Below are 25713 nucleotides of genomic sequence, written 5' to 3'. Positions count from 1 at the left end.
GCGAACTGCCTGGAAACAATCAGACATAAAATAGGGAGGGATCATTTGACGAATTATGGAAAAAAGGACATCAAGATTTGCGCAATTAATTGGCTTTTATGCGTCTCTAATGCGGCTCTGCGGTGGCACCGAGGGAGCTATCTTGCGTGTTAAAAATAGGTCTGTTTGGTTATGACATGTTCACATGTTTTTCGCCCCGATGCGCGTGCACATATGTCATTAGGAGCAGTACGGTGGGATCTAATCTGAAAATACTCTCACTGCGTCGTTTCTATCGGAATGCAGCAGCAGCGTCTCCCTCTCTGCCCTCACAGGATGCTGTTAGCTTTAATAGCATTAACTCAGATGTAATTTCCCAAAGCGTGAAATAAAACAGCATCTGTTTGGCCTCTGTTTGGGCAGAACAAGTCATTCATACCTGTGGCCTGTGCGATATGGGGCGCATGTTTCCCTACAACGCCGCAGTTACTCGATGGTTTTCTGCGCTCCGTAAAACATTTTCGTTTTGTCATCTTCCCACAAAAAATCTTTGTCCTCAAGGTCATTCACTGTAGCCCATTACACACGCTAAACCCAAGATCGGTTCCTATAAATACCAATCGTGCTCGTCAGGGTTGGTTATGTGACACGCAGCGGGTGCGCATTAAAGGCTGTGGTTTGCACTGATTTTGGCTTCAGCGCACATTTCTGCTGTTTGTTGTGGAAGGCCCCAGCCAATGCAGTGCTGTCTGGTGGAGGGGCCGTCCAGCCTGCTGCTGCTGCAGAGATATGTGGACCATATGTTGGTCTCAAGTGGTGGAGGCTCCCACGAAAGGCCTGCCCTCCGATGTGCAAATATAATTCTGCTGTTTCATTTCGTGAATTATGTATTAGGAATTGACGCATTCTTGGCCACTTTATGTCATTTACATCATGAGTCAATATTTAATGAACCTGGGGCTTCTGACGGTCTGCTCTGGAGTGGTTGCTCAAGTTGTCATGAGGCCCTTCAGTGTGGATAATCCCGGCTGATTGGTCTGCAGATTGCCCACAGCTGGCTTAAACACTATATTATATACAGACCACTGGATTATACAATACATTCCCCACTGATCCAGATTACAGCAGGCCTATAGTTCTCCTGCACGCTGTCCTCCCTCAGGTCTCTGGATTTGCTGCAACAGTGCCCCTCTTACAACCAAGCGCAGGCTTTGTTGTCATTGTCGGGTTATCGGACAGCGTTTGCAGTGGAAACTTGATAGCAGAGCGATCGAACATTTAATGAACTGGATCAGCTCTGACAGTGATGATCCAGGTCAGTGCTACACGGGCCACACAGACCGGCACAAGCAGGCTGGAGGGGGGGGGGGGGGGGGGGGGGGGGACAGAAATAGAACAAGAGCACCAGGGAAATATTTGCTGCCTTCTCCAAACCCCCCAAAACACAAACACACATTTACTCTCTGTGCCTGTGTTTGAAGTGGAAATAAAAAAAGGTAGTTTTCTATGTGCGCTCGAGATGTTTCTACTGTCATCGCTCAGGCATAAATAAATGCATTATTCACGTGTTCTTGCACCGCAGGAACCATGGGAAAGCAGAACAGCAAGCTGACTCCCGAGGTGATGGAGGATCTGGTGAAGAACACAGAGTTTAATGAACACGAGCTGAAGCAGTGGTACAAAGGCTTCCTGAAAGACTGCCCCACTGGCAGGCTGAATCTGGATGAGTTCCAGCAGCTCTATGTCAAGGTATGTGTGAACCACTGCTGCTCTCCTTTATCATCTGTCTGAACATGTAATCATGTCATGGCTGTTTCCCCATCATCAAACTACTGCGAGTAAGTCTTTTTAAAGCCCTGCTTGAATTATTCAACACACGTCTCTCCCACATTTGCAGTTCTTCCCTTATGGCGACGCATCAAAGTTTGCACAGCACGCCTTCAGAACCTTTGATAAAAACGGAGACGGGACCATTGATTTCCGAGAGTTCATCTGCGCTCTGTCCATCACATCCCGTGGCAGCTTTGAGCAGAAACTCAACTGGGCCTTCAACATGTATGACCTGGATGGCGACGGCAAAATCACCAGAGTGGAGATGCTGGAGATAATCGAGGTAAGGGATTATCGAGTCATTAAGCCCTCGCTCATCAGGGGACAGGCCCTGTTTATTTTGTTGTTGTTGTCTCCTGCACACCTGCAACGCTTTGAGTGCAGAGGCAGTTTCATAACGACAGAAATGCAGTTGTATTGAATTACACCGCACTATGTCTGGAAGCACAATCAGTATAGTAAAACTGATATGTCGCAGTGATATTGGAGTATATTGACAATTCCTGTAATAAATGCGGTGTGCTCTTCTACATCAGTGTTTTTCAACCCTATTAGATAAACTCAACAAGATACAAAAGATACACTTTATTGGCCCCATCCGTCATGTTCAAAATATGTTTTTATGAGTGGATTAGATGTTACTCAACACTATTAATTGTATTCAAGTGTTTAATGTCACAATTGTTTTTTTATACAATTGAATTGTCAATGTTAAAGGTGCTGAATTCAAAATACAGAGCACAGCTATTGTCTCCACGCGGCTTTCAACATGGCGACGGCTGAGCTGGCGGCTAGAAGCTAACAGTGCAAACAACAGCAACAGTGCTGACAGATCTAACGGTGTTTACTTGAGGGAGGACTGGGTGGTGGGCGGTACGCTTGAGCAATGACGCCGTTTGTCGTCTCAGCGTTCTCAGCTGTAACCGCCGTCTGTGCGCAGTGCGGAGAGGCGGCAATTAGCTAGCCAGTGGGGCAGGCACGCAAATATGAACATGCACGAAAAGCACGCGTGGCCAGAGAAGCTCTGCTTACAACACACACAGAGGTAGAGTGACTTTGTTCTCTGCTCGGGACGCCATTAATCATCCAAATCTGCATAGCAGATAGGTGTTTGCTGCCATATTAATGCTTTGTATTTTGAATCTAGCACCTTTAAATGGTTTGGTCCAGTTCTCAGTCATACTACCACCACTTTAAGTGGCAAAAGCTGGACATTTAAACCATTTATCCTTTACATTTAGCAATTTCAACTGTTTACTTTTAGCTCACTATTTCAACTTTTCTTCTTATTTGCAAATGTTCATGCACCTGTTGCAACACGCAGTGTTGATGTGTTACAACTGATTCAGGTTGGCAGCTAAAGCTATTATTACTAGTGTAATAAATAGATATTTATTTATTAACAATTTGTAATCCTATTTTTCCCAATACAAATATGTGAAATATATCAAAATATATTTTCTTAATAAATCAGAAATTCGATGTGTTAGTTTTAGTTATTTAGTTGAGCTTGAAGTGCAAAAGTACACCCCAGGGTACAAGTGGGCCTTGTTTTGGAATCACTGATGAACAAATGTAGGCTTCACTGGATTACATAATAAGCAACACTCTACACTCTAATTTCTCACTGCGCCTCCCTCACTCACAGGCCATCTACAAAATGGTGGGCACTGTGATCATGATGAAGATGAACGAGGACGGTTTGACACCACAGCAGAGGGTGGACAAGATCTTCGGCAAAATGGATAAGAACAACGACGACCAGATCTCGTTGGACGAGTTCAAAGAGGCTGCGAAGAGCGACCCGTCCATCGTGCTCCTGCTGCAGTGTGACATGCAGAAGTGAGCCCTCCCTGCTCGCGCCTCTCCCCGTCAGTAACCCACACACTCTGGACAGCAGCACATGTTTTAATGTCTCATTAGGTTCTCTGCCATTTCCACAGGAAAAACAAAAACAAACAAACAACAATGCTTGGACGATTTTTCAATGGACTCGCTTCTTGTGGTTGTATGCATGAGAATGTCAAATGCTGAATAATTTTGAATATAGCTATAAGATATACATTTCTATTTCAAAACATGCCAATGTGATTTGTGCACAGTAACCCTATACATTCTCATTCAACCTTAGCTTGTAAATCAGTGGAGCACTGCATTCAATTATGTTCCTGCAGTATTTAGGATCCCCAGTGTTCACTGCTGCTACGACTGTACGCTTTACATAATAGTAACAAAACAATAACTCCTATGATAATTGTAACTGTCTCTACTATCCAGACTTGTTGAGCTCTTGAAGAATAGAGGCTCCTGTCCGTTTTCACACGATGGAACCAAGAAGAGTAGGTTCTTTGCATGCATATATTACTTGTCAGAAAAATATAATCTCTTACCTTTTGCATCTTTAGGTGGTTATAAAAGAGAAACCCTATGGACTTCATTTAGTATTGTTGCATGGGATGTACAGTGTGTGACTCATCAGACCATTAGTTCACCTCCAGTAATGTGGGAGCATGATTCCCTCCAGTTGATACACGTGTATGTGTGACACATGAGTTTTTTTTTTTTTAAAGATATTTGGATTGCAGTTGTGGGCTAATCTCTGAGGAAGAGCTTTCACATTAACATTGTATTATGTTTTGCTTCAGGGACTTCTGGGATGAGCAGAACTACATTTATGGAGCAGCTTTCTTTTTTATTATTTTATTGTACTGCTGTCGCTGAATTTAGAGGAAAGGCCAAAATTAAGGCCATCATTAGGCACAGTACTCATGCATTATTCCCGACAAAGATTCAAAATCGGCTTCTCTTTCAGGCTGCTTATTTGATTTAGACTAAAACAACTTAACTCAGTACATATCAACATGTTTACAGAAAGGAAGAGCACTGCAAAACGAGTACAGTCTCAGCTTTTGACCTTGTTGCTCGGAGCTCTCTCTCTCTCTCTGGGCCGGGGACCCTGTGAGAGGGGCTCCACTTCCAATGCAGCAAAAAATAGAAAAGGGGAGGAAAAAAAAAAGCCTCTTATATGTTTACTGGACACACTGCATTCCTACTTATACAACTTTTTTGTAAGTTGAAAGTTTTTATTGAAAGGTCTCATCTTCTATTCCGTTTGCAACAATCATTAAAGATGCAGGACCCTCAAGAGAGAGGCGCTTGATAAAGCTTTTGAAAGAGTGTTTCAGTGTGAGACGGCAACCGGATGACGATGTGAGTTCAAGTTATTGCAGGAATTCTCTTTCAACAGTTTTACGTCAACATTTCTAGACTTGTAGTCCACTTACAGCAGTGGAGGTTGCAGAAGCTGTTCACTGTTCTATCTCTAACATAACGGAAACCAACCCTCACATTATTAAAGTCTATATTATTTATACATTTCAGTCCGGTCACTATGTCAAGATTATTTTGTCTGGTAAATGTTTACATCAAATATGGAACAATCATAATACAAGTGACTGTATTTCTTTTATACATGTGGCATGTGTTGCACCCAAAATTAATTCTGTAGTGATTAAAATGAATAAACCGTCACCAGGCTTTTTCAAAAGACGAGGTCTAGCAGGTGTAATTCATGGGAAAATAAGGACCACGCTGCGTTCAATGTCTGTGTCGATGTGGATGGAAGGCGTGAATGGTATATGGATGAAAAGTATGACCGATGTTTGGATAATTCAACATTTTATTGGAACAATGGCTACGATTTACAGTAAACAACTGCTACATGAGTGGTTTTCAGAGAACTGGAGAGTGCACGTTTATGTCACAGAGCCCAAATATGATCGACTCCGGGAGCAAATTTATTATAAATATTAACACTGACTCCTGAGGTAAACTTCCACTCATAAATGAAATGCATAGGTTATTGAGATGCCCAAAAGGATATAATGGATGATAAATACTAAGAATAGTAACAGAAAGAGTGAGAATCTTGCTAGCGGCCCCTAGAGGCAGTACTGGTCTTTACACCCAAACACAGTCAGAGTTGGTGGCAGCAGAGCCTTCAGAGTGAACAAACAATAAATATCAAATCAATAACACATAATTGGCAACACATATTGTAATAACACAATTACTAGATTTCATAAAAGGGTCATTCCTGTTATGCAGCAACACTTCTGTCCCCATGAATCACTTCATGTTTTCTTCAGAATGTGTCTAATATTTATAACATTAAAGATTACGGTATATGTCATTTTTTTGGGCTATAATCCATAAAAATATAAAATACTCAAACGTTCGTGAATGATTTTATAGGCTGCATAACAGGAATGACACGACACATTCAAGAATTTATCACAGCAAACAAACCAATTACATTTACAACTGCTGAACACATAAAGCAATACTGAAATATACATCGATGTCTTTGAATGTTTCTGTCACTGGAGCTCAGTTCAAACATCTTCATCCATCGTTTCACTGCGAACTCTTTCAGGATCCTGAAGCTGGTGGATTTTGATGAGACTGGTTTTGGGCAGATTGCTGAAAGATAACAAACCACGGTTATCATTTCATTAGTCATCAAACATCATTGACACACAGTGAATAAAGTCTTCGTTAAAGCGTAGAGGTACAACAGGAAATGCCCAAGTTCACAGAAGAATATGGCAGCTGCCTGGTGGCACAATGTGATTAAAACATTATTATTTAAATCATTAAATCATTTTCTATTTAAATGATGCAACTGAATCAATTGGGAAAAAACTAATACAAAAAAATAAATAAATATATATATATATATATAAAAATGTAATAATAATTTACAATGATAGAAAGGTAGCAAATCAGTTAAAAATGCATTAAGAAAATAAACAATTTAAAGGCAGAAAATTGGCCTGAAAACTTGCTACGTTCATAATTACCTTATTACTTTTATATTTTCCAATTTCTATTTAAATGCTGAAAAAATAATCCCAATTATATATTACAATTTATTCCAAAGAGCCACAATAAAAAAAAAATCTATAATTGATCTGATGGCACACTTAAGCCTCCATATGGGAAACAAAGTGAAAGTTATGCAAAATGAAAAAGGTTCAGTTAATGGAAAGGACAGCATGTAAACACGAGGCAATTATTAAGAAGAGCGCCACCTGGTGGCGAGGGGAGTGATGAAGATGAACTGTCGAAGGTGCTGCCGCTCTGACAGCTCCAGGAGGAGATCCAGAGAGATTCTGCGATTGTGCATATCCTACGAAAGAGTTAATCAAAGTGAGTGAAAGCCAAACGTCGGTGCATAGTCTTATACAAAACGTGTGCGTTTCTGATGATTCTGTGCGCTCACCATGTAGACGTCGAACTCATCGAGGCATCTGAAGGGCGACTCGGTGATCTCCCACAGAGACAGCATGAAGCAAACGGTGGAGAAGGAGCGTTCACCCCCAGACAGCGACCTCATGTCGCTCACACCATCGTCCTCTCTGCCCGGAGGCTTCACCTTTACGTGTGCCAGAACAGGTTTGTGTAGTACTTGTATTGAGTGTACATTTTTTCCCATAAGTTACAAAAAAGAAGTCGTGCATGTTATAGGTTCCAGCTTTTTGCTGAAGACATTGAGGGGGCGCTTATGAGTAGAGACAGGAAATAACGCAAGAGAGACGAGGGATGATATGTGCACTCTGAACCAGGGATGTCTCCACTGCATGGTCACCAGGATTCCCCATCTTACTTTAAATCATTACCTTCAAGTGTTTTTTCGCCAGTCTTTAGTGATGAACACACTTTTTTCTTCCATATGATGTGATTTTATATAACTCTACTGCGATTAAAGAGCCCATTTAATTCTATTTCCATTATTGAAAAAAACAAATTGACCGTAAAACAAACACAGGAACAACCTTTTATAACAAGAAAAACAAGAAAAACACATAAAAATTGACGTACCAAGATTGAGAGTGTCTCATTGTTGTGATCAAAAACCATAGAGCCACAGCAGTTCATCTTTATCAGAAAGTTATTGAAGTATAACTTACATCTGACAGAGAGTGACCTTTAGGAAGAAGAAGAAATAATCAGGACTTTCCAGTGCCAGTTAAACACCGTAATCATGTATTTCTGGATTGTTTTTCAAACTCAGTAGATCGTTATTTACCTACGCATTGTCTTGTATCTGTTCTGCCTGTCTGACATGATGTTATCCAGTTGATCGATGAACCTCCGCAGATCTCTCACTTGGTTGGTTTTCTCTCTGTAGAGAGCGAGGGCCTCAGCGTACTCCCTAATGAGGGCAGAAAACGACATAGCCTAATTTTGTCTGATTCCAGACTTCAGTGTGCGTTAAACGAGGCCAGTTAGTGATGGCCAACGGGCAGATTGGATTGAAGTAGAAATTAGAAAAAAGTGTCAGTGGTAGAAGACATCTCTGGGAAGCTAGAAGGCTCCTCTAACTCTTTATCCAACTAAAAATAACTAAAAAGTCTACAAATAGTAAATTATCTAACGATTTCTAGCTCGTTACTTTACAAATTAATATTTATCATATGATGAACTCAAAATGTGACGAACAGTATATGAAATTAAACATTGACCAACAGTAAAATACTGCTCACACATTGATGCACCAGTATATCTTTTTGTCTAAAGCTAAAACCTCTTTGATGCAACACCACTGTTTATAAAAAAGCCTGTGGGTTCTCACCTGACCACCTGCTCCTGCTCGCCATGGTTGCTCTCGAACACCTTGATTTTCTTCTTCAGACGAGTGATTTCGGTGTCGATGCTCCTGGTGCTGCCGGTCACCTGCTGCCGCTCGGGGCTGATCTCGGTGGCTTTGGCCACATATTCCTGTCATCAGATGACTCTGAATTACTCTGGGAGGCAGTAAATCCTCTCTTTGGTTTCCGTTTACTAACTGCTAGCTGTCTGTGTAGCTTAAGACTGGGCTTAATCTGTAGAACGTACTGTAGCTAAAAAGCCTCCAATACATGCATGAGGTAAAGAAAACAGCTAAATGTAATGTGTTGAACAAATTTAGTGCAGCTCTTGTTACCTGTAACTCTTCTTCTCTTTCAGCGAGGTCCATGTTCATAGCTTGGATGTTGTCATCGTGAGCCTTCAGTTTGGTTTCCAAAATCTTAAGGGTTCGTTCATGTTTTGCACACTCAGCATCCAACTTCAGCTGCTCCTCCTTTGGGTCAACAAACAATAATAGTCAACTACACTATCACCTCTTCTTGAGGACAGTTTGACACACTTAGATCCTCAAGAAGAAAAATAAAGAGCCTCCACAATTCAAATGTATTTAAAATCAGAGGACAGAAGTAACATCAAAACTACAGAGAACGAGTCTGCAGCATCTTTTGATTTCTCGAACTATTTTTAGCCTCTAAACAACAAAGACCTACTGCACCTTTAACGCCTCCGTGTCCTCAGAAAGCTGATCAATCCGTTCTCTAACAGCAGAGTACTTGGACTCGGTGTCCTCTGCTGTTCTCTGATGCTTGTCGAGCTCCGTCTTCGCCTCGTAAACAGTCTGCTGTTCTGCCTCGATCTTCTGTCGGTTCTCTTGGGCGACTTCTTCCTGCAAGATGTATGTTAAGACATTAGATTTACATGTGGAAAGATGTATGTCTGTTTTGAGAGGGGTTGGTGCAAATAAAACCAAAATGATCACCAAGGAGCTGATGTCATCGACGTGCTCCTCGCCAGCAGTCTCCAGCTCAGTTATTGATGCCTTGACTTGATTCACAGAGACCTGCATTGAAAATGTAAAATAAAACTGAAATTACTTCTAATTTAACATTCATAAATCAATCATGCACAGCATCTCCACAGTCAATCTTTCTCTCACGAAGAGAACAAAAACAAGCCACGAGAACATTAAACCAGGTTCTGGTGCTCATCACTGACCAGAGTCTTCTTCAGGGTCATGATGGTGTGGTTCAGATTGTTCTCCATGCTGATGATCTCCTCGGTCACAGAGGTCTCGTGGAGCTGAAACCTGGACAGCTGAGCCTGGTGATTCTCCAGGTCTGACGCCAACATACTGTGACAGGAAGCATTGATTTTTATCTCACATCACAACTCCGCACAGTCGTAAATTTACCACATTGGAGAAAACAAGAGGCAGAATGAAAACAGAGAACGTTTGAAAACAGAGGATGTTTACAGAGAACGGGTGGCTCCTTGACTCAACTAAAATCATAAAAGTGATTTATGGCAGCTGAGCTCTCGTAACAACAATGGGTGTTCTCAGGAAATGTGGCTCCGCCCACTCAGCTCGGCAGCTGCCGAACTAGTGCCGCTCAGGTGCCGAACAGTGCCGCTCGCCTGCCACAGTTGTGACACCTGCCACAGACCTGCCACTGGGGTGCTAGTGCCACAAGGAGGATCTCGCTGTCTCTCAACAAAACACAGGAAAAAAAAGAAAGACCTTGACATCCACTTTGACATTCCTCAAATGTCCTCAAATGTCAAACTGGTCTTTAAACAAAACTTAAATCAAAATTAAAGGGAAAGTTCAATAGCTCACTAATGGTACAGTAAAATGTACCCTGTCAGTGTTTTACTGTTATATGTGATATTTTGGGTTTATTATTACTGCTGCATTAATGTGTTTGTTGCATTTCACTGCTGAAGATGTTTAAGATACTTTTGGGCATTTTTATCTGCAGCAATGCATCACATTCTTTAAGATCATCATAGATTTGTAGCGTCGCTGCCCTGTGAGAACCACGTATCTCTAAAAATAAAATCACCCTTTCATCAGCTCAGAAAAACAATCCTGTTTTCAGCTTTGTGACGATGTATTTCCAGCTGATCCAAGATGGTTTATGAATAGTTCATTTAGTTTAAGAAGTAGGGAATTTGATTTTAATCTAAACACATAAAGGAACACTTCATGCTTTAGTTCATCAGAAATACTTCAATGAAACATCTGGAGATACAGTACATGGTTTTCATTGGACAGGAAGGGGATGAAAGACTGAAAAGTAACTCAACCTGACAAATGTAAAGGAGTCAAAAGTAAAAGCTAAACATTTGCCACTGAGATGTGGTGCAATAGAAGTGTAAAGTTGCATGAAAACTCAAGCAAAGTAGTACAAGTGCAGTCCTTGGGTAAATGACGTCACTGTATTAGTTTTGACAGGATGAAGAACGACTGTTTACCAGAATCTGTTCTTAAAATCCAGTTCACTGCCAGCAGCTGGTTTCAACTGGTGTTTCAGGTTGGACTTTTCCTTCCCTCAAACTAGCATTAAATATTATTGTCATTTCTTTCACTTTTTTTACCTTATTTCAGTCTCGAGATCCCCGCCGAGATACTTGGCCATGCTGAAGTCGGAGGTGTAATAACGGTTTGAAAACACCTGATCTCCCTCAGCAGTGAAGGCTTCACGGCAGTTTTTCGGAGGCCGGCCTTGCTGCATGACCCTCCTCGCTTTGTCTTTTTCCTTTGATCCAACACAAAGGTCACAGGTCAGGTACTTTGTGCAACAATCGGCATTAACAGGCATGAGTGCACACACTAACTTTGATAATGAGAATCGACTCTATCCCCCTCATATCAATCAGGCAGTTGATGATGACCGGGCTCGTTGCTGTGATTATGTCCAGCACAGACAGATATTCTAGATGATGTGCATTCCTACAAAACAGCACAGAAGGAAAACAAAATGTAAAATGTGTCCAGATGAAACTCAACAAATCTGAAATGCTGCTGCTGACCGTCCATGAATGTTGTAAACTTTTTCAGAGAAAGGGCTGACGATGATCTGCGGCCTGTTGCCCTTTGGATAGTGGCGACACATCAGCTCCTGGAGGACCGCCTCGTCCTTGTAGTTGTCACAGCAGAAAGCTTTCATGAAGCTCCGCAGACAGCACTCCACGGCAACGGCCAACATGGGATCCTTCAGACTGATGCACGCCCCTGAGAGCAAACACAGACTGTCAACCACAGTACGTACAATTTAACTGAATTTACTGCTTCACTTGAAATGTAGAAACTGAGAGTAAGTCCTCTGTATGCCAACTCTTAAAGAGACAGCAGGACAGAATGATACTTTTACAGATAATAAAGCAAATTAATAAAATATATATTTTATTAGCTGACTTGACAGAAGTTAGATGAGGAGATCGACTGTTAAGTAAATATGATTATATATATATAAATATAAATACTTTTAGAGGTGCTGGTAGGCGGATTTTGTTAACAGAGAGCCATGCTAGCTGTTTCCCCCCCGTTTCTAGTCTTTATGCTAAGCTAAGCTAACGGCCCACTGGTTCCTGCATCATATTTAACAGACAGATATGCGAGTGGTATTGATTTATTTTTCAACTCTCAGCAAGAAAGGAAATAAGCGTGTCTTCCGAAATAAATACTATCCAAATAAGTCAAGCCAACAGAACACAGGGAGAAAAAAAGAGTCACCTATTGGACCAACGGGCGTCTTGAGAAAGCGCCCTGTGGCGTACGCCTCAGCGATGGAACCCAGCAGGTCGGGTACCTGATCTCCAAACCGCTTCAGTTTGTTCGATCGACTGGCGAGGATCTGATTTCTCCTCCTCAGTTTGGACTCGTACACAACCTGGATGTTTCTTTCCTCCAATCTAATCGACGTGAACAGACCGGGGAATATTTCACTGGACTGCAAAATCAACTGGGCTCTCACTCAAATTGTACCACAGAGCAAAAAATATCACGTCTCGTACCTCAGCTTGTCCCGCTCTTCCCTTCCTGTGAAGAGTGCCTGATGTTTGTTCTTGATCTCCTCATTCAGCTTTGAGCACTTTGTTTCAAGCTCTGCAAGCTGCTCCTTCAGGCTGGATATTTTCTTCTGCTGTTTAGTATATTCCGTGTCTCCATCATTGTCAAAGCTTACACTAAAATAAAGTGAGAAGGGATAACATTTCAATTAAATGCATGTATTTGTATTAAAGTAAAGATGTCATTTTCACCGTTCTACTCCCCTACCTTGTGTTTGCCTTATTAATTCTTTCCTGAAGAAGGTTTTGCTCCTTCTCTGACTGTTTGAGTTTGTTCAGAGCTCGGAAATAAACAAGCTATGAGGAAAAAAATTATATCACTTGAACCAATATATATGTTGTACATTTGATATATTGTGTTTCCCAATCCGTACCTCCTGTTCCTTGTGAGCTTTGCTGACAACCTTCACTTGCTCTTTCAACCTCAGGATGTCTTCAGATAGAGACTCCTGTTCCTGTCTCATGCTGTCATCCCTGCTTTTGATGCACTGAAGCATCTCCTCTACTTGTGTGACCTTAGACTGTGTGAAAGATAAGAAAAAGAGCAGACGTATATCTTTAAAGATGACATTTAAAAATCAATTATGTCCAAGTTGGAAGTTGGTTTTCTTCCAGTGGAGGACATCTGTAAACACGTCAGCGGGTGAGGACAGCTGGTTTATATGGTGGTGACAGTTTGAAGATAGGGTTTTTAAATAGACTTGTATTTATTCAACAGAATGGGAACACTTATGACTCACCTGACAGAGCTGAAGGTTCTCCTGATGTTTGTGATTGTTCGCTTCCTTTTCAACGTCCTCTTGTAACTGCTGTACAAGCTGCTCCTTCTCTCTGACCTGAGAGTGATAAGAAAAAGAGAAATATATATATATAATAAAAGAAAGATGTAACGCAAATTAATTTGTATCACACAGTGATAAACTCTTACCAAACACCATGCCATTGCTTTCTTCAGATTCTCCAAAACCACCTTCATCTCACTAAAGGACGGCCACTTCTCATACCTCTCCTTCTTCTGGAGAAACTCTTGCTTCAGGTCCTTGAGAGACTGAACACAACAATTGTGCGAGATCTTAAATGATTAGGTTTTCTTTGGGAAAAAAAGAATACACCGTACACGTTAAATTATTCATAGACAAACTTATCGGCAGGCAAGCAAACTTCCCCTATACAACACGTTTCAAAACAGAAGTTACAAAGTGCTTTATGGGAAGAAGAACAAGAGAATTAATATCGACCCACAACATAAAATTGTCAAAACCAAGAGAAAAGAAAAGATGAAAACATTGTTTTCGCACCACTAGGAAGAGTATATCAAGTTGTGGAATTTATGGAACGGTTTAGATGAAGAAAGTAAACAAAGTAAAAAAATACTTTTGAAACATGTATTAGGAAGGAGCCTTTCTCTCTCTCAGGACTGTAATGCTAACTGTTGATGTTATTTTTTATTTTATATATTAAGATGATTACTTATGTGTATATGTAACTTAAGTGTTCTGCCTACTTTTTGAACATCAAATATGTATTTAGTTTATGTAGAATTGTTTACTGCTGATCATATTGGTTATTCTTGTTTTGTATTCTTATTATTTGGTACATATTCAAAATAAATCTATCTAATCTAATGCTTTTTAAACAGGTGCACCTATATGGTATCAGTATCCGGAGAGTAGCACATGAAGCTCCCCTGTGTTAAGCTATAAAAATAAATACAATACAAGTAAATATTAAATAATCATAAATACAGTACCTCCTCTTGTCTCTCAACCTGCTGTCGCGTGACTGTTTTGGTGTGCTTGATGTGGATGTAATCTCTCTTCATCTGTTCCAGCAGAGTTGCTTTCATGAAGAACTACAAACGGAAAAAAAAGGTCCAAAACATTCATCTCAAACTTTATACGATCATGTTAACTATCGTTACAGATGTGATCTTAAAATGAGAAGCTCATAATTAACGATGGCGGTCCTGCACCTTATACTTGTCGGATTCACTTTTTGAATGCAGGAACTGTTTACTCATTTCTTGGTTGAGAATGGACACGGGGTTATCCAACTGGAACACACAAGACAGATGTGCTGCTGAAGCCTTCAAGGGTCATTATTTGGCAGTTAAATAAAATAAAGATAAAATGAGGGCATTTGATGGAAGATAAAAAAAAATAAATCTGAAATTTGTTTGCATATTTGTGGGTTTTCAGATTCAATGGATTCTGTAGTATGGTCACAATAAACATATTAACTTAAAATATAAATTAAAAACAAGCACTGCAAATGTCAAGACTCGAAAATAAGAAATAGAAATTCACAATAGAAAACGATATCTGTTTTAAAACGCAAAGAGCTGCACAGGGTTAGTACCTGGATGTTAAAGTGGTCCAAAATGGCGGTCAGCTCCTCCTTCTTGTTTGAGATAAGTTGTCCTGAAATACAAGATAAAAGACAATCAATGAGGTTCAAACCTCTGTTGTCCTGAAGGAGATGAGAATGTACAATCATGTTGTGTTCGTATTTTTATCAATATAATTGTTTACTTTGTATTTTGATGCTTTGCCAACATTGCTTTTTTGTAACCTTAATGCCATAAAGTTAATGGAATTGAATTGAATGTAAGTCGCACGACAATCAGTGGCACAACATTGTTACTATTAATCGTACAAAAATAATTGTTTCAGTAATTTTTCAATGAGTGGTTCCAGCTTCTTAAATGCGATGATTTAATGTGTTTCTCAGTCATTTTATAAAAGTAAACTGAATCTGTTCATCGGCTGAGCTGAAGCTTGAACAGACATTTTTTACTGTTTTTGGATATTTCACAAACAAAACTATTTATCAAGAAAATAATCTGCAGATCATTCGAGAAGGTAAATTATCGTTAGTTTCAGCTGTGCACATATACTCTTAACAAAAAGGAAGTGTGACGCATGATCACACCCGATACAACCAGCATCTGCCCGACAGAGATCATGTGGTTGGTTAAACACACTTCTCGGGATGAAAACTTCTCCTAAATGGTTCGGCGGCGAGCGCAGTTCAACTTCCTTTTACTGACAAAATAACTCAGTGACATTTACAACTCATGGAAAACATCAGTCCAAGTGTGAATGTAAATACGTCTTGGACAGATGGCATAAAACAGTGAAACAGTGTCATGCTTATAAAACACACGACGCATGCAAGTTTAAAGAGGAGAATTCCTGACGGAGAGTAACGAATGTATACAGGTTGGAGGGGTGAAGGCCTGTTTGAAGTGCTTTGTAGTCACTCCCATGTGCGTCTGGGATTATCTGACATTTAGCGAAGGTTAAATAAGACTTGGACCTCATCTGTAACTCAGAAAAAGTCACCTGACTTGTTCTTCAGTCTGCAGGTGCGGCATCCATCGCTGGAGATCCGGTGCTCGATGGAGATGCAGTCGCCGTAGACGTCCCGTTTAAAAGCATCTAGTCCTCTGTTTCTCAGCTTTACTGTGATATCTGCAGTGCTAGAGAGCAGATTATGCTGTGGTGGTATTCTGGGAGCAATTTACAGTATTTACATCAACATGTTAAGGGTGCTCTGGAATAACATTCTGCTGTCTGACTTACTTCTCACTGGTTTTCACAAAATCCTTCAGAGACATCCCTCTGTTTGTGACAGTGGCCTTTCCCCCGAGGCCCACAATCAGAGCAGTCAGGATTGCACTTTTTCCACCTGAGATTTAGATTGGAAACAACAAAGACAAGGGATTGAATCACTGCATAATACTATAAATGGAATCACTTGTCCACAGATATCCTCAGTGAGGTCGGCTTTGAACAAACAAATTAGGTTAAATGATATATTCCCCTAAATGTCGACGGGTAACTTTGGTATTTTTCAACCTGGATTCATGTTTTATATATATATATATATATATATATATATATATATATATATATATATATATATATATATATATATATATATATATATATATATATTTTATATATTTATGCTCATCTGAATACACAACAGTTACAGATTCAGAACACTCCTCTTTGTTCAAATGAAATTCAGTCCTGTTTTATCTGACCAATATTTGAAGTTGCCTTGTGTTAAAGGGAGTACATACTGTGGATCCGTCACCCGGGTGGGTTGGGATGTGTTAACCACACAAGTCAAAAGACAACAAGCAGATGACACCACTTTTAGAAATCCGGTTCTTACTTCCATTGTTGCCGACGATGAAATTCACATTGGGCCCAAACTGGAACGGACCGAGCCAATGGTGACACATGAAGTTCTTCAGAGTGATGCTCTCAATGAGGCCGATATCTCCCTGGAGATACATGCAGAAAACACCATTTAACCCGTTACAGAGCTGGTGATAGTAAACACAGAGAGGGGGGGGGGGGGGGGGGCACTCACTGTGGAGGAGGGGGTGCCTCTGCTGGAGGAAGGTCTCTGATGCTTCAGATCAGCCGTCACGCTGCGCCTCTTGACAGCTGTCACGTCACTGATCCCTTTACCTTTCCTCTTACTCATTTTGAAACAAGTCACTGGAAATAGAGTTGACAGGAAGACAACAATGTCGGATATTATTTCTGTACGATAAAGACAGGTTTCACTTTGGCATTACGTTAGTTCAGTTTATTGATCCAGTTGTGATTGATTACACATCTTTGCCCCCTACGATTGAGTTATGTGGCGTTGTACATTTACTTAAATTCAATCTTAAGTTACTTGTAGTTTACTTGAGTATTTTCATTTCATGTTACTTACTCCGCTACATTTTAGATGGAAATACAGTATTGTACTTTTTACTGCCTACATGTATTTGACAGCTATAGCGTTACAGAAAATATTAATAAACTAATACATTGTAGTGTATTGTTAAGAGATTAAGCTATCCAAACAGTAGGCCGATATAAAGAAGCTGAAATTAGCTGAAACATTAGTAACACTTACACATTAATGTGATTTGCGATATTAGAGGGAATCATTGTCCTCGTTTGAAAAACATATTAGAATGACTATGGTGTGATTTGTTTGCGGGGATCTGTACCAAACAAAGATGTTTTCTAAAGTCTAAAATATGACGTGTAGGCCAGGACAACTCTGCAGCATGATAATATTTAATAAAAACAGTATTTTGACGCACATCACCTTTAACAAATAGTGTGCCTCCTGATGAAAATTGCAGTAGGCAGTAATGCGATTTTGATAACATTTTGATTTATTGTGCAGCCCGAATGAGCAATTTTGCATCATAAGTACTTGATGCTAATATTTATTACCCTCTTAATTGAGTACGATTTTGAATGCCGTTTGATTTGTACACTGTGGTGTTGCTAGCAAAAAAATCTAATTTCTTCTTCCACCATTTGTTTAAAGCTTGTGCTGTCTTATGTGTTTTGTGTTCAACTAAGGAAAATGACAACAAAAGCCCTGAAGTTTCCATGTTTGGCAATGGATATCCTGAGGATGCAGACTTCAAATACTCTACTTACTTACGTATGACAGATTTGGTGCCATCGGGCATTAATTATACATCCATCACTCAATGCCCTGAACAAGCTATTCAGGTTCCTCCTTTTGTGAAAGCAAGTTGTACTTTTGAAACTATTTTAAGTATTGTAAAAATGTGACATTAGACCGACTGCAGGGAAATATTTGAAGATATACGGAATAGCTTATAAAACTGGTTTCAAAGAGAGTGACGAACAGAAAAAAAGAGATGTGAGCCTTTTGTCTGTAAGCCAGGAAGCAACGGCCTGAAACCAGCAGTTTCAACAGCAACAGGTGTTATTGAGCAACACAGCTCTGCAGATAAACATTTACTGCAAGTGTTGTGTTTCTTAAATGTTTTCTAACTGATTCATACTGACATGAAGACTTGTTAGGCCGTAATTAACCTTATTCAAAGGCTGTAGTATATGGATAAAATATAGCTGCAAATCACTATTCTTAGTCCGTTAAGTTAAGAGATATATCTAGTATATAAAGTGATCTAGTGTGCTGTGTTTTCGCACCACTCAGCAGCATTCACGTTTTTACAATAGCCTACACACCAAAGTACAGCCACGGGACAGCAACAGGTTGATTTAAAATACTTCATGTAAACTTAAGCTTTCTAAAAAAAAACACAAAACGTCGCCTACCATTGTGTGCGTGCAGCCTGCAGAAATAACATGAGAAGACGTTACATCGTGTTTTAATACTTCCTGGTCGGTGTGTTTCTAAACTGAACTGCAGCAGTGACACTTGAGGGTGTCGCTTCACTTCCAAACACGGAACCGACGGCGAGCCGCGTGATTGGCTGTCCGGAGCTACCTGTGTTTACATCGAGAATTACAATCTCACATCTTTTTTTAAATTACTAATAAATAGTTCCTGGACTATAGGTTTGCAGGAGTTGGCGTTTAACCCATATAAACACATTTTAACTATTAAACACGGTCTACTTTATATCTTGCATGTATATTTCGAGGCATTATAATATCTCCCATGTAAATGTGAAGCCTTTAAAAACACATGCTTTCCCGCCCCCACCTCCTTTTGACACTGAATCCCATCGATGATGAGTCACCTGCAACAAACATGGTGAGACAATCGACTCATGTTTAATAATGTAACAAATTGGCATGAGTAACTGTGGGTTCACCCGAGCCGCATTATTGTGATGGAGATGAAGGCCTGTAACGCACCTTAAAACGTGACGTGATTCGTGTGCGTGGATTGTGGGATATTGTGTTTCATTCATTACTCGCGATTTTGCGCGAAGAGCTGGATTTGCAACTGCACTGAACGATTAGAGCCAATGTTGATTCACAGACACGTGCTGCCTTATTGTTAGGATTATTTAAGTGAACCGATAGATTCTTATGATTAGAGCGGATTTTAAACACTGACAATTAGAGTTCCTGATTTTAATCAAAGTACTTAAATTAAAGTAATTAAAGTTATAATTTGTTCTACTTTCACAACAGTTTAATTTTGGCAAAAAAAACCCTTAAGTGTTAAGAGTCAAACTGGTTGAAATCGTTCTCGAATTTAAAAACTAAATATTTAACAAACTACTAAATTATTTGCTCACTCATCACAATACAGCCACTTTATACTGGCACAAAATGTCAAGGGATACTACACTGAATCAACCAGCAAGGATATTTACCATCATCATGGTGACCGACATAAGCACAATTGCTAATTACTTCACCACCTGCTGTCAAACTGGTATTATTAAAATGCATATTAAATTACATTTAAAATAATATATTGATGTATCTAAATATTTTATGTCTTGAATTGTTAATACAGCAATTGCTGGTGAAAATGCAGTCTACAACTCTTACTAATAATGTGGTCATGAAAACTAACCTTTCAAAGCGATGATGCTGTACATGAGGCGACTACTTGGATCTGATCGGAAGCTCAATCATGCGAGTTTTACGAGACGTCTTGCACCTAGATTAATTATTATTTTTGGCTACCTGTAGAAAATGTTGGCATGTTCAGCAGACGGACAGTGGATGGCACCAAATGCTAATTTAGTGAATCTCATACTGTTTGGTTCAGACCTGTTGATCCAGCCTTCGCTTGTAGTGTTCAGTTTGCACATAATCTGTCAGTGTTGATGAGGCTCTGCTTGAGATCACTGTCCCTCTTTGCAGATGCAGGTTTCCTGTGTTTGACTTATGTCCACATGATTCATGAAGTGTTTTCTACAGGATGCATTTGTAGTTTGTATGTGATGCATCATCAATCTCATTGAAACATTTAATTTATTTCTGTTTTGCAGGTGTATTTGACCTCTGAACTTCACAATGTGTTCAATTCCCGGGCTTCCAACGCCCGGGTCAGAAGTACCTGTTGTCATCACAAGGGTAAACTTAAACCCCAATTGTGGTCTTGTGGAATTATGGGTTAACATGGATGATGGAAGGAAGCCTGTTTATGAGCAGATGAGAGAGGAAATTCAGATTCCTAAAATGAAGTTGTATGGATCAGAAGGAAAACCAGGGGATCTCTGTCTGGTTTGCATCAGTGACACATGGCACAGAGCTCGGATTGGATCGATTCAAGGTGAAACTTGCAATGTTTTTCTAATTGACCAGGGACAGCCCCATATCACCACACGTGAAGCTTTAGCATGGGGCCAGAGTGACTGTTTTCTCCTTCCTCCTGAAACTGAATCATGCATACTTGCAAATGTCCTCTCCAATGAGAATAACTGGCCTGAATTAGCCACAAAGTTTTTGGTGTCGCTGCCTGGAAAGAAGTTTAAGGGACTGGTTCAGCACGTGCTGATGCCAGACAGGACTATCCTCCTCGACATACCAATTGTTTCCAAGCACATCTGTAAGATTGGAGTTACAAAGAAGATGCCAGTAGATGAGTTTAAAAGCCTTGTGCAGAGATGTCTTGAGGACGTACGCCTAACGCAGGAACAGAATGTTAATTGCAAACTTGAGAAGCATGACCGATACTTTTGCCCAGAACTGTTAACTGATACTTTGGAAATTGTCAACGTGACAGAGGTAACTAATCCATGTAACATTTTTTGCAAACTCTATATTTTTTCCAAGGCATTGAAGATTTTATCAGAACAGATCCAGCAGCACTATGAAGAGAACTCTGATTTAGGAGAGACACAACCTTTGACCTGCGGGGATCCATGTGCTGCTCGAGGGATAAACGGCAGATGGCATCGCTCGTTATTAAGAGAAACGATGACTAGCGATGGTGCTATAGAAGTCTTGCATGTGGATGAAGGAAAAATTGAATTTGTCCCAGTTGGAGACATCAGACCTCTGCATGGAAAATTTCTGAGAATGCCAGTTGTCACATATCCCTGTTCTCTCGAAGGCGTAAAAGATAACGGCACAGGTTGGAGTACAGGCCAGAATGATTACTTAAAATCACTGCTCCTGAACCAGAGGTTTGTGGCAAAGTTTAACCACCACAATATACCTCAAGATGTCTATCATGTCATTCTCTATGCAGATGATGATGATGCATGCATAAACAATTGTTTTACAGAGAAGGTCGGACCTTTTTCAATCTCCGAGACAGAACGAGATACAAATGTCCAGAATGAACCCATTCCCTCGTCATTTCTCAGTTCACTTGGAAACCAACGTTGCATAGATTTACAGAACAAAGTCACTGTAAATGTTGATGGTTTTCAAGAAGGAACTTTGCCATGCACAAAGAACCAAGCAGTCAATGGTAGGACCGATGGTTTACCCACTTCTGATTCCACTAATCCCACTTCCATCACTCGGACTGATAACGCAGAGTTTCAGCAGTATGTGGATTTATGCGCTTCGTCAAACATTGGGTTGAAATGCACTGTGAAGGCTGTAACATCTGATGAAGAAGGTCTGCTGCTCAATGTGGTCCATATTGAACCACCATCTGACGGTGCATGCAATCTTCCGACTCAGGAATGTGCACAGGCTAAAGCGCTCCTTCAAATTCCTCCACAGGTCCCATCAGATGTATACAATTACTCCACATACAATATTGAGGTTGATGGAAAAGAAGATGTGTGGATAACCTATTCAGAGAATGTCAATCGATTCTACTGCCAACTGGACAGGAATTTACACTTGTTTTACAAAATGATGAAAACTGTTAAACAACTAATCAGCCAGCCACCGTGCACAGATTACCCACTTGGACTTGATAGCATTTGCTTTGCTAGGTTCACTGATAATGAGTGGTACAGAGGTCAAGTGGTAGAAATGTCTCCAAAACTTAAAGTGCACTTTGTGGACTATGGTCATACCCTGTCAGTAAATGAATCTGATATTTGTCCCTTTCCCACGGAAGCAATTGTGGCCAGGTCTGTTCCTGTGCAGGCTGTTCCACTTGGATTGTTTGAAGTCTCTACAGAAGTGCCACAGGAAGTCAACGAGTGGTTTTCAGAGAGTGCTGTTGGCCAAATGTTCACCATTTCAGTGGTAGCAAAGGGGGAAAAAGGGAAGCTCATTGTTGAACTGTTTGCTGGAGCTCTGAATTTAAATGTGAAAGTCAGAGAGATGATATCAAAGATGGCACAACAAGAGACAACTGGTCTCATTCAGCAGACTGACCAGCAGCTCTCAAACGGCTCAGAACATGACAGTGCGCCAAATGAGCTCATGAATGTATCCGTATTGACAACGATGACAGATCCCAACAAAGTGCACAACAATGGACAATGCGTGAGAGATGAGCGGAGTTCACAATCCATAACTAATGCCTCTGCACAAGAGTTTGAAAAGAAGACTTTAGATGAAGAAAGGGAACCAACTTCGGATCTTATGGACAAAGACATTGAAGGTGGCCAAGGTGACTCAGTAACACAACTTTCCCCTTCTTCCTGTCCAGAGGGAAATGTGAACATCTGCATGTACAAGTGGCCAAACATTTCTCATAACGGGATCAAGGAGGTATATGCATCCTGCATTGCTGGACCACATTACTGCTGGTGTCAGTACGCCAACACTGAAGACCTGAACATGGTGTCGAGTCTTGCTCAGGAAGCAGGACAGACCCAACAGGACATGATGTTCCCTGAGACTCTTGCTCCTGGCAGTCCATGCCTTGCTCAATTCTCCAGTGACAATAAATGGTATCGAGCTCAAGTGATTCGCAGAGTTGACGATGCCTTCCGTGTCTTGTTTATCGACTTTGGAAATGAGTGCGACGTTAACTTCAAGAATGTGAGATCACTGCCACAGAGTCTGCTGGAGAAGGCTCCTCAGGCCTTTTTGTGCTCTTTGAATGGATTTGATGAGTCCAAGGGCTCCTGGAATGACGAAGTTTACGATGACTTCTACAATCTTCTGGTTGATAAACCACTAAAACTGACAATGTTCAAAATGGATGACCATTCAGAGGCTGCAGTTCCCCAGTATGCAGTGGAAATTGAGTGTGACGGAGCAATTGTTAATGCAGCAATGCAGAAATACTGGAAACCAGTTGCCAACGAGCGTGTTTCAATAGAACACCCTGAAAAAAAAGCTTTCCTCCAAGATATTCAAACTGAGTCCGACATGACACATCCTAATGTTTGCAAAGGAAATGTGAATACTTGTATGTACAGGAAGCCAAAGTTATCCAAAAACCAAAAGGAGGAGGTATATGCTTCTTGTATTGTGCAACCCCATTTCTTCTGGTGTCAGTACGCCAACCCGGCGGAGCTCAGCAAAGTGTCAACGCTTGCTCAGGAAGCAGGACAGACGCAACAGGACATGATGTTCCCTGAGACTCTTGGTCCTGGCAGTCCATGCCTTGCTCAGTTTTCCAGTGACAAACAGTGGTATCGAGCTCAAGTAATTTCCAGAGTTGGTGATGCATTCAGCGTCTTGTTTATCGACTATGGAAATGAGTCTGACATTGACATGAAAAATGTGAGATCACTGCCTCAAGGTCTGCTGGAGAAGGCTCCTCAGGCCTTTTTGTGCTCTTTGAGTGGATTTGATAAGTCCAAGGGCTCCTGGAATGACAAAGTTTACGATGACTTCTATAATCTTCTTGTTGATAAACCACTTAAACTGACAGTGTTCAACACGGATGACCATTCAGAGGCTGCAGTTCCCCAGTATTCAGTGGAAATTGAGTGTGACGGAGCAAATGTTAATGCGACAATGCAGAAATACTGGAAAGCAGTTGCCAACGAGCGTGTTTCCATAGAATCCCCTGAAGGGGAAACCTTCCTCCAAGATATTCAAACTGAGACCAACATGACACATCCTAATGTTTCCAAAGGAAACGTGAATACATGTACGTACAAGAAGCCAAACTTCTCCAAAAACAAAAAGGAGGAAGTATATGCTTCTTGTATTGTGCATCCCCATTTCTTCTGGTGTCAGTACGCCAACCCGGAGGAGCTCAGCAAAGTGTCAAGTCTTGCTCAGGAAGCAGGACAGACGCAACAGGACATGATGTTCACTGAGACTCTTGGTCCTGGCAGTCCATGCCTTGCTCAGTTTTCCAGTGACAAACAGTGGTATCGAGCTCAAGTAATTCGCAGAGTTGACAATGCCTTCTCTGTCTTGTTTATCGACTTTGGAAACGAGGCTGATGTTGACGTCGAGAATGTGAGATCACTGACTCAGAGTCTGCTGGAGAAGGCTCCTCAGGCCTTTTTGTGCTCTTTGAATGGATTTGATGAGTCCAAGGGCTCCTGGAATGACGACGTTTACGACGACTTCTACAATCTTCTGGTCGATAAACCACTAAAACTGACGGTGTTCAACATGGATGGCCATTCAGAGGCTGCGGCTCCTCAATATGCAGTGGAAATTGAGTGCGAGGGAGCGGTTGTAAATACACTGATGGAGAAATACTGGAAAGGACTGGACGCAGACCATGCCTTGGAAGAACGCTTGGGATCAGGTTAGCAGACTAAACTTGGTGTCACTTTTCAACCTTAGAAAGTTCTTGTTGATGATTGAGATATCTTATGTTTTTAAATGTTATATTCACTAATTTATTTCATGCCTTTTCATCTTTAATGACCCAAGATGATGAGTGTCAACCTCTGCAAGGGAAAGTGAAGTCATGAAGGTGAATTATTGATATTAAGACATGAAAGTAGATTTTATGTTATCAATATGTGATCTTATCTTGGTGTATATTTTTCAGCTCTGGACCAAGATGAATGCCCATGGGGAAACCCAGTTGCGAGAGAACAGCCTTTACTTTCGTCCACTGAAAGTTCATATTTGTCTTGTTAGAAATGCTATTTTACTAACTATATGAAATGAAGCTTGTCCTGTGATGCATTTTCCAATAAACACAGTGCTTCTATGAATATATAAATGAGTGATTTCTTTTTTTAAAATTGATTATACACATTTGAATCAGGCTGTTTAGTAGGTTGGATTGGCACTGCAAAGCTTTTCAAAAGGCCAAGGATTAACAGACTTCAGCTCTTCAGCATATATTGAGTCTTATAGTCACACAATTTCTATTTGTGTTGATGAAAGTGATCCAATTTGGGCATCTATTATGATACTGGAGCCCCTCCCCAGCCCAAATGGAGACAAGACACTACAACAGCATAAAATAATCCCTGATATTCACCACCATGAAACATTTCTGGGGGAGCGACTGCACATCAATCTATTCAGTGTGTCATATATCTAAAATATACAGACCTTGGTTTCATCTACAGCAGGTGGCAGCATTTACCGTCTACAGACTCTGATTAGCACCGGGTGCCATCTTTTGTGTTTCCAACTGTTG

General features: G+C 40.7%; 3 protein-coding genes across 4 annotated transcripts; 2 read left to right on the top strand and 1 right to left on the bottom strand.

The window, feature by feature from the left end:
• Positions 1–1566: 1566 nt before the first annotated feature.
• Positions 1567–3655, top strand: vsnl1b (visinin-like 1b; the record flags this gene model as incomplete). 2 transcript variants are annotated; one of them, XM_079175329.1, is made up of 3 exons in its annotated part: positions 1567–1728; positions 1877–2092; positions 3458–3655. In XM_079175329.1, 3 exons carry the CDS (start codon positions 1567–1569, stop codon positions 3653–3655), a joined length of 576 nt encoding a protein of 191 aa, XP_079031455.1. The 2 variants fall into 2 exon arrangements, with proteins under 2 accessions (XP_079031455.1, XP_079031456.1); XM_079175330.1 differs by lacking the exon at positions 1877–2092.
• A 1823-nt stretch (positions 3656–5478) lies between these two features.
• Positions 5479–18709, bottom strand: smc6 (structural maintenance of chromosomes 6). Its single transcript, XM_079174979.1, has 27 exons — positions 18633–18709; positions 16900–17030; positions 16699–16810; positions 16098–16203; positions 15858–15994; positions 14872–14933; positions 14486–14566; positions 14264–14365; positions 13442–13561; positions 13254–13349; positions 12888–13034; positions 12722–12810; positions 12460–12630; positions 12179–12357; positions 11476–11677; positions 11281–11395; positions 11041–11201; positions 9658–9793; positions 9422–9502; positions 9158–9328; positions 8798–8935; positions 8447–8592; positions 7901–8026; positions 7693–7798; positions 7094–7246; positions 6903–7000; positions 5479–6291 (listed from the first exon to the last, which is right to left on the bottom strand). Exons 2-27 carry the CDS (start codon positions 17014–17016, stop codon positions 6204–6206), a joined length of 3240 nt encoding a protein of 1079 aa, XP_079031105.1. The 5' UTR covers positions 17017–17030; positions 18633–18709; the 3' UTR covers positions 5479–6203.
• Positions 18710–20297: 1588 nt separating this feature from the next.
• Positions 20298–24866, top strand: tdrd6b (tudor domain containing 6b; the record flags this gene model as incomplete). The annotated part of the gene is made up of 1 exon (XM_079174661.1): positions 20298–24866. One exon carries the CDS (start codon positions 20298–20300, stop codon positions 24864–24866), a length of 4569 nt encoding a protein of 1522 aa, XP_079030787.1.
• Between the last annotated feature and the right edge of the window lie 847 nt (positions 24867–25713).

This window comes from Pholis gunnellus (genome assembly GCF_910591455.1).
Source record: "Pholis gunnellus genome assembly, chromosome: 15".
NCBI classification, from domain to species: Eukaryota; Metazoa; Chordata; class Actinopteri; order Perciformes; family Pholidae; genus Pholis; species Pholis gunnellus.
The sequence above is the reverse complement of the archived record's forward strand: the minus strand, read 5'-3'. Positions and strand labels throughout refer to the sequence as shown.